At 37.2% G+C, this 9278-nt stretch overlaps 1 protein-coding gene across 1 annotated transcript in view; it reads left to right on the top strand.

Moving 5' to 3' along the window:
• PHTF2 (putative homeodomain transcription factor 2) overlaps positions 1-9278 on the top strand; it is an 88260-nt gene that overhangs the window by 58930 nt on the left and 20052 nt on the right. Inside the window, exons 8-9 of the mRNA XM_018560420.1 lie at positions 4003-4167; positions 6035-6254. Of these exons, the coding sequence (XP_018415922.1) occupies positions 4003-4167; positions 6035-6254 (385 nt within the window). The remainder of the gene's footprint in view (positions 1-4002; positions 4168-6034; positions 6255-9278) is intronic.

Here is a 9278-nt window from a genome sequence, read left to right as displayed (position 1 = left end):
GGTGCACCGGTGCATAAGATGCACATAAGGAGCGAAAAATACGGTGTGTGTTTGTGTATATAGATAGATATATATAGATATATATCTATATAGATATTATACACACACCTACATTTTTAAACACCTAGACAAAACTAGTAGTTAGCCCTTGCAGTGCAGATGTAGTCCCACTAGATTAAAAAGATTAAAAAGTAACACAAATACACATATGGAGACCTCCTAGAAATGGTACCCATTTCTAAGGATCTAACAATCTGGTCAATCCAGAGACTTGTAGAGCCTGTATATCTTTGTGCATTGCATTAATGCACATGCATTAACACGTATTATGCTACTGGCATTAAAATCCGCTTCTTATGCACAACACTCCTAGGACGTGTCACAGATTTTCTGCTGCAATGCATTATGATTTGCCATGCATTACAGCACATCACAATGCATGTGCGCTGCTTTAGTGTGTTGGGGTCCTATTCAAAATAAGTAGCCGCGCACTGTGTCAATGCATGTAACACACAAGACGTAAATCGGCCCTTGAGCTCCAATCCTGCATAGTTGTCATGTAGGACCCTCCCCAGCATTTTGCGTATTAAATCCTACCTTCTGAATTTGCACAAGCAACACATCATTAATAACAAGAGACATTAGTTTCTACTATCTTGGAACACCTTATCAGTTTGACAAACCTCTAGACCCCAATACCTCACTGTAACACAAGGACAACTATCTACATGTTCCACAACAAGAAGAATATAGAAGACAAAAATTTGTTCTAAAAAGATCCTTTCTGTAGAATCATTCTAACAAGAGAACCTGATATAAAGAACCTAAAATATATCTATATATGTGTGTATATAGCTATAGATGTATCTATAGCTATATATCTCCTAACATTTATTTATCAAGGTCAAACAGGTGAAAGAACATCAGTTCTCAAATGTCAGGTGTCTTTTCACCTCTAACTCCCAGGTCCCAGGGTCTTCCTATCACAAAGTACATTTATTTAAATAAGGGCAAAAATATAAAACCTTGATAGGGACAGCTGCATTTTTATTTATAATTTTACTAAATAATAAAATTGTGCCATCAGTCTAGTTGTGACTTTTTTTTTTTTTTGCTTTGTACAACATATTGATTGTTTTTTGCTGTTCCACCTCATGATAGCACTGTTATTGCTGATTTCTGGATTTTTAAAGAAGGATTTCACTTTATATATTATGTTCTCTATTATTAAAACTAAATGAAAGTCTATGAATCAGGCTGGAAGGTTCTATGCCATCAATCTCTGACTCCTTTCATGATACAAATAAGAATTGTATTGCTTATTCGAAAATTACCTAAAATATAAAGCAGCTAAGAGTTACAAAACTAAATAATAAGACTGATTTAATTCTATTTGTTAGAGGTGTAGACATTCATAGCGGCGGTATTGTACATGCTTGCTATGTTATCTCAAGGAGCCTAATTATATCATCTAGAGCTTCTTATGGGATTACAGCATTGTTAGTTTTTATGTTGTGTCGAAAAGGATAGGGGGACAGTTTCAGTAGTTTAGCAAAACACAACTGGCTGGGCTGACGCCACTCGGTCCAAAAGCGCTGTAGGTTGTCAGCACACAATAGCAAATTAGTCACTGCCTTTCTGGCAACGATAGGTCTTTGTATCTACACGGTCTTTAAGGGGATATGAAGTTGGGGAAATGTGTTTTAAATGTCTGCTATACATGCACATTTGTTTTTTGCTTTAAAATAACTCTAGCTTTAGGCTGGTGTTGGCTATGATTTTGAAAAGGTGTCTGTAGAGGAAATCCGGAAAAAAAATATCCCTTTGCAAGATAAAATAAAATAATAGTTGATAGTATAAAATAATAGTTGACTAAGACTTTTGAACAGTAAAATGCCTGTTTTAATTTTGAAAAAACTACCTTTGTGTATAAAACTTTTTTAGAGGAAAATTGAGATGAAATTAAATAAGGAGTGAAGTTAAATGGGTTATATGCTCCCAATTTCAGACAGTTTGGACAGTGACGAGCAGAAAAAAAAGTTGAAGTCTAGCCTCCATTTAAGCCCGCCCCTACCACCCATGCCTCCTAGTTTTTTTGCTAATGTCTAAGGAGTTTGGACTTCCTTTGCTCTGCTGAGAGAACCCTTTTTTAATCTTGTTTCGTTTTTTTTCTTCAGTCAAGATACTCGGTACACCATACATATTTTGTCTTCGGTGACTTCAATTGAGCCTTCTAGACCACTGCTTGAGCTCATCTATACACAGCCGCTATCCAGGTCTGCATCCTCCGCTACAGTTTGAGGCCATACTCAGACCCCGCTGAAGTGGAAGATTGCATAGCTAGTCTGAAATGTGATCTTTGGGCACTCTGCTCTGCACTGTGGCACTTTCCAGACCTTTGTAAATTGTGTTAGCAGAATGCTCTCTAGGTCCAGAGCCATGGCACAGCCTTTGTTGTAACCCAGTCTCTGAAGACTTGTATAGTAAGTAGGTCTGAACATGACAAGGCTAGCCTGAAATGTTACCTTTGGGCACCGAGTTCTTTGCGTTGTTTTCCAGACCTACGTGTGCTTTCTTAGCCACAGAGCTATTCCTGGGTCAAGAGCCATGGCATAGATTTGACTCTGTCTCCATAAGCTTACCTAGTGAGCAAGGCCAGTTGGGCTGAAGTACTGGGAGCTACCTCTCATTTGGTAGCATTTGGCCTCCATTTTTTAAAATTTCCCACCTCTGGCATCATCATCGCGATAAGGCTTAAGACTGAGGGGTCGAGCACAGATGTAATCTGCTAGGTGGTGGAATGCTTTGTTCGCTCGTTCCATATTCTCTATCCCTCCATTCACACTGAGGACAATCCCACTACAATGAGTGACCTCAGCCCCCACTTCCCTAAAGGTTCTGAATTTTTACTAGTTTGCCCACAGGGAACCAACACTTATAATGTGGATCCTGGAACCCCTATTGTTAAAGGGTCTTCATCTGCAGTCTTTCAGCACCACTTGGTCGGGTCTGGGGCCTCCCCTTGGTCCCCTAAGGCAGTCATAGCTGTTTGTAGATCAGCTTTTTGTTCTTTGTTTTTTTTGTATAACTCCTGAGGCTGCAAGACCTTTGTGCTACCACCATTGTTGGGAAGATTTCCACTATACAGACTGGAAACACCCTGAAAGCTCCTGGACCCACCTGAGTGTGTGTGCTAGAGCTTTTCCAGTTTTCACTTGGGGATCTGTTTTGGGGCAGGGAAACCGTCCAGTGATTCCCTTTTTTTTTGATCATTCTTGTTGTTGGTCTGTTCTCCCTTTATTCAGGTAATCTATATTACTTCACCAGGTTGATTAGCCATTTTTGCTATGTGTTTAAGCATAATTTCCATGCACGGACCAGCGCTTATTGTACCGCATAGCGGAATTATTCCGTCACCGATTGTTAAGGAACTGAAAGACCGTGACGGAATAATCAGTCGGTCAGGAAGGGGTTAAGGAATGCTGCTGCTTCCCCTGTAAGAATTACTACATACCCGTGTTCCTTAAGGAAAGATTTTTCAGCAAGTACAAACATTTTTATTTTTATAATGGAGAGAGAGATCTTATTTAACCCTTTATAAACTTATTTTCTAACCAAAAATATTTAAATCTTTTATTATTCATTTCATCATAGTTTTTTTTTGTTTGTTTTTTGCATTAAAAAAGTACAACATCTTTATCTTCAAGAAGCATCGATTTTTAATTTTTTTGTTGACACCTTTTTTTCATTTTAAATATATATAGCTAGCTTTTTGGTGTCACTGACAGCGAGCTATACTGCTAGTGATGTTAGCTGATTTGTCTACCAGTAGATTGTGTTGACTGGGTTTAAAGTTATGCTGTGGCAACCAAAAGGATTTAAGGGTTTTCTCTTCCTGCACTTTAAACACATCAATAAATCTAGGACATAAATCATTGTTTTACTGCTGCAATGCAAGTCAATGATGAAGGTCCTTCGACTTTTTGATCTCTTCTGCTGAAGGAAATTAAGAAAAGCGGCACATTTGGAAGTACATAGGGAAGGCGATGGCTCTAGTACAACAGATAATACACAGGAGGGAACTTTGCAGAACTACGGTACAAGCTCCTCTTACAGTATTGGCGCCGTCTTCAGAGATATCTGGCATGCTGCTTTCTATTTATCAGGGTTTGTATTTTTATTTTTTCCCAAAGTTGTGTGTTCATGAAGAGATGCAGTATCCCTTCTCTGGAAATCAATGATATAGATCCTTGGTCCTCCACAGAAATGTTAATCGTAGAGGAACAGGCTTTTATTGCAAAGCGAGGTTGATAATTAGGATAACAAAATGAAGTCATAAGTGAGTGGCTCTTCTAATCATTTAAAATATTGTCTTCATTATACATTGGTAACTCCCTGTCAAACCTAACAGACCAATTTGCACATGAAAAAAAATTGCCCATTGGTTATGGAGATCTCCTTCAAGACTGAAAGTGAAGACATTATTTGGATTATCTAGGTATTTTATCTTGAAATTCTACCTGTTTAAAAATGTAAGTGTCTCGGAAACAGTAAGGCCATTGGTGAAGTATCTCACCCATAATTTATGGGTGACAGGTTGATATGCAATTTCTGTAGGGAAGACTTGTCAGAAGAAGGGATATTGCGTGCCTTGTAAATGTTGTCCTGCGTCTTTGTGCTATAATCATGTAGCTTGTTTATACCTAATGCAAGTGCTCAAAAAAAATCTGACTTTTGTGATCTCTGCTTAAGCTCCATAACTCCACATTGGTAATCACTTTATTTTCCAATTTATTAACCCTTTGTGACAAAAATAATTGCAGAAATTATTAACACATAAGGGGCTATTTATAAAAAATAATTGCATAGCTGTTCATCCAGCAAAGCTGCATGCACATTCATTATTTTTATTGAATGTTCTTCAAATATTATGAACCGTATTGATTCAAGAAAATACTGCATTAAGGCTACTAGATGGAGCTGAGGATCATAGGAAACAAATATATCTTAAAAACAAAAGCAACAATGTAACAACTTTAAAGACTGCTGGAGGGAATTAGCAGATAAATAAATGTAACCACCGCTACTTGGTTACTATCTCAAATATTTGGTTACATGCCAAAATTAGGATTATAGTTATTGTACATATTTTATATTACTCTATTTGCTTTACAAGACAGTTGTGGGTAGCTAGGCCAATGGCCCCCAGGTGTGATCTCTCTCTCTCTCCCTACAAAATAATCAATTACAAAACAACAGGAAGAAATACCGGGATGTATATTTGCAATATATGCGTTATTTAAAAAAAAACTTTTTCACCAAACTTCAAGCCATGGTGTCATATCTCTCATAAACCCCGGTATTTCCTCCTGTTTTGTAATTTTATATATTTGCTTTAAACTTTTTTCCAGAGTTTTTGAGCACCCATATATTATGTGCTGTTTTTGTTGCTTGCAGTGCTGTTGCACTTTGTTTTCAATGTCTAATTATATTGAAATGTGACTATCATATTGTGGAACAATCACATTTACCCAAACCATGCTCTATGGCAGACCTTGACAAAGAAGCCAACATCATACCACAGCAAATGGGTATTGTGTTGGAACACATTTTAACTAATGCGTTATTGAAAAATATCTATGTTTTAAAATTTTAATGGAAACTGCATATTGGAAAATCAACCAGGCCATAAATAACAAGACATTTCTGGTCTAATTTAAATAGAAAAATGCTTTCTATGCAACAAAGTTGGCTTTATTTTACCTGTATTTTAATGATAACTACAGTAAGCCTGTGTAATATTAGGCACATCTAAAAAAGGCTGGTTTGGGCTTGATGGTCACATCTTTCCATGAACAGTATTTATTTTTTGTTGTTGTTTGCATTTAGGTTACATTACACATTTTGATATCCCTTTTAATATATCAACAAACTCTTCATTAAATTCATTCCTTGTGCATTTTGTTCTCTGAGAAACCAAGCCTTCCAGAATGTTTGTTTTGTTATTTAATGTTGTACACCTTTTTCAATTCAGTTCAAAGAAGTCAAACAATTCCATCGACAAATCTACAGAAACTGACAATGGTTACGTATCATTAGAAGGGAGGTTGACAGGTAAAAGCAGTGAAGATGGGGTACAAATTCATGAGCCTCATAGTGAAACAATCCACTCTGAAGAAGCCACATGGATATCAGGAGCTAACACGAGGAGTCATCACACTCATGCCAAGCCAGTATACAACAAAACCAAAATGGTAAGTCAACATTAGTTATGTTTACATTAGTTATTTAATGTAAGTGTGTTTTTGATTTGACAGGTGAGCAGAGAGAATCTGCTCTATTCCAGCAAGCGGGGTCTTTTTTTTCTTTTACATTTTTAGGTCAAAGCATGTTTTGATGTTAAAAAGATGTCATTTGGAAATTCTGTCAGAAAAAGGAACACTTTACCTACTGCACCTACCAGAGTACACACCCAGATAACCTGAAAAGCAAATTTCCAATTCCAGTTTCTAAGGCTGGTTTCTTGTTCAGACCCCACTGATCATGAATACCAACTTATTAACACATTAACCACTTATTAAAACATCTTTGATTACAGTTTACAACAGAATAAACTGAGTGCCATGACACTGAGGCCAGAGAACCACAAAAACACTAACCCCTCCCCCCCAAAAAAAAAAATCGGGTTACATCACAGGACTAGCTAAAGCAATATGGACATTCTAGACCCGGACAAGGAGTATAGTATATATAGTATAGTCTCTTGCCATCTGTCAAACAAGTAGTGTAGTTTAAGAATAATGATCTTTCTTATTTCCTTGTGCAGTCAAGTATAACACTGCTGGCTTTCACTGTTCAGAAAAGTGGGATTGTTATAGATGGCAGGGCATTGCATATATTGCAGCTATGACTGTTGGAGAAGGCTGATCTATAAAAAGGTGCATTAGCTGTCACATTTGTTTTTAATATTGTACATGTCTGGAGTTCAGCTTTAATCCTCTCAAAAAAGATTTCAAAAGCATTGCAGTGATATAAAACTGACCATAGAAAGCAAAAGACAAGAAAAATAACTTTACGGTCGCAAATTTTGCTACACACAACCATAAGATTAATAAACTTCATGCCGTGCTTATAGAATAAGTTTCCACCTTACAGAGGTGGCAACAGGGACAATTTATTGAGGAGGAATACATTTTGGATGTGTACCCTAGAGCAGGGGGGTATCCAAACTTCGGCTCTCCAGCTGTTGTGGAGCTACAAGTTCCATAAGGCATTGCACAAATTCCAGAGGCATTATGGCATTTGCAGTTGCACCACAGCTGGATGGCCAAAGTTTTGTTACCCCTGCCCTAGACAACATTGCACCTAAATGCTAAGACACAGCATTGATATACACATGTGTTTTGGAATTTAGATGACCAATATCCATGGATACTTCCATTTTGATCCCCATGGTTCAACGTTATCTGTCCAGGGTAGTAGCTTTTTGGATGAGTAGTGTTTGTTGCATTTATGTTGTATTTCTGACATTGTTAACCACTCTTTCATTTCATCGTGTTGTATTTTATATCTCATCTACACTCCTCATTGAGGAAGGGACCCTGTAAGGCCCTGAAAGGTCGGCTATTTCTGACTCATGTGACATTGTTTTCTCAAACGTGTGGAACACATAATTGGGGTGTTGATAACTTTACAGCTTCTTATTCATTATCTGCACTGTACCATCTGTTCCAGTTACTATGAGCACTTCCTGTCTACATTGGTCAAGTTCTGTAAGGAGTTCAGCTCCATGTATGGACGCTGCAAAGTTTGAAGTTCTTCATAATGTAAAGTAAATTGAAAATCCACAGTCAAGAATGAAAATGGAGTGACATTCCAGTGTGTGGCTTCCTAATAGTCAGAGTCCTAAACTCCCAACAGGTTGCCTGGACATCTTACTGCTAGCTTCCAAGAGAGATATTGGAAAAACAGTGGTTGATTCATCCCACCACTGTCCACCAAGTAAAATAGAATGTTTGAGTGGACTTGGCTTTAAATAGTTTGTAGAACTCATGACATTTCTTGTTCTCATTTTTAGTTAGGCAACTAATATATATCCCAAGGTTAGATATATTTTTGTTTTGTTTACTCAGGTCCATAAATGACAGTCAATAGAGAGGGTTGACATTGAGGGTGCTTTTTGGCATTAATTGCCGAAGCAAAATTATTTGGTACTCCAATTATGTGAATGATCTGTCTAATGTAATTTTAATGGATGACAAAATGCCATTTAAGTCTCTTTTGATTTCCATTAATTCGTCACCTCTGGTGGGATGTCTAGTTGCAAATCTACATCCATTAATAAAAACTTTTAATGTTATTGAAGTTATAAACACCTGTAGGGAATTGTGTAGTTTTGTTTTTAAATATAATTTTTTTTTAATTATTAAGCTTAAAATATAAATTTTATTTTTGACTGCTTGCTGCACTTTAAATTATGTCAAGTGTCTATGGCCTCTTCCTCACCTTCTCTGCTCTTCTTAGTCCCCATGTTGTTAGAGTTTGTAGGATACAAAAGCATACAAAGAAAGATGACAAAAAAATACTACAGTAATTCTTGGCTTTAAACCCTCCATGTGATGTACAAAAATGATGTGATGTTCTCCCCAAAATCTATACCATACCCTTATCCTAGACCGGGGTCTGGTATGGATTTTAAGAGAGGTCCTCCCAAATGGAAATGCAGTACAGTGCTGTCTATGCATGCCTGAATTCCTTGTGGTTCTCGACAGTACTTTCTGACCTGAATCGCCTATTTAGGTATGAAGACCATGCAGCTCAATGCCTATCTTCCCATATGTGCTCTAATTGTCTGATAAGATCCTGCATGTTTATACTGTATGTTAACCCACCACAGATGCAGCCTCATATGCTCAATGCACATCTAATTATCCTCATTGGAAACAATTTCAGCCACCATGCCTGCTGACACTATTCCCCTTTGCAATTTCTGTGAAATACTATGCTTATGTTGGTCAGAAATTCTTGCTTGACAACTCACAGCTAAAGATGGTCTTTAGCTATAATTATAATATGTATAATTATAGCTAAACATGAGTTTGCCCCAAAGTATCTACATATGAGAACCAGAATAACAAAGATCACTAGGTGTGAGTTTGCATTTGTTCCTCTCACATTTTTTGTTTTGTGTTTGTAAAAGGTGTAGCCTATGGTTTGGGTTGGGGAAAGAAAATGAGAGGAAGGGAGGTGAAAGTTAGAATAGGTTTTGGCGGTGGGAG

Source organism: Nanorana parkeri, unplaced genomic scaffold (genome assembly GCF_000935625.1).
Source record: "Nanorana parkeri isolate BGI_ZX_2015 unplaced genomic scaffold, ASM93562v1 scaffold454, whole genome shotgun sequence".
Classification (NCBI taxonomy): Eukaryota; Metazoa; Chordata; class Amphibia; order Anura; family Dicroglossidae; genus Nanorana; species Nanorana parkeri.
Note: the sequence above shows the minus strand (reverse complement) of the source record. Positions and strands in the feature narration are given on the sequence as shown.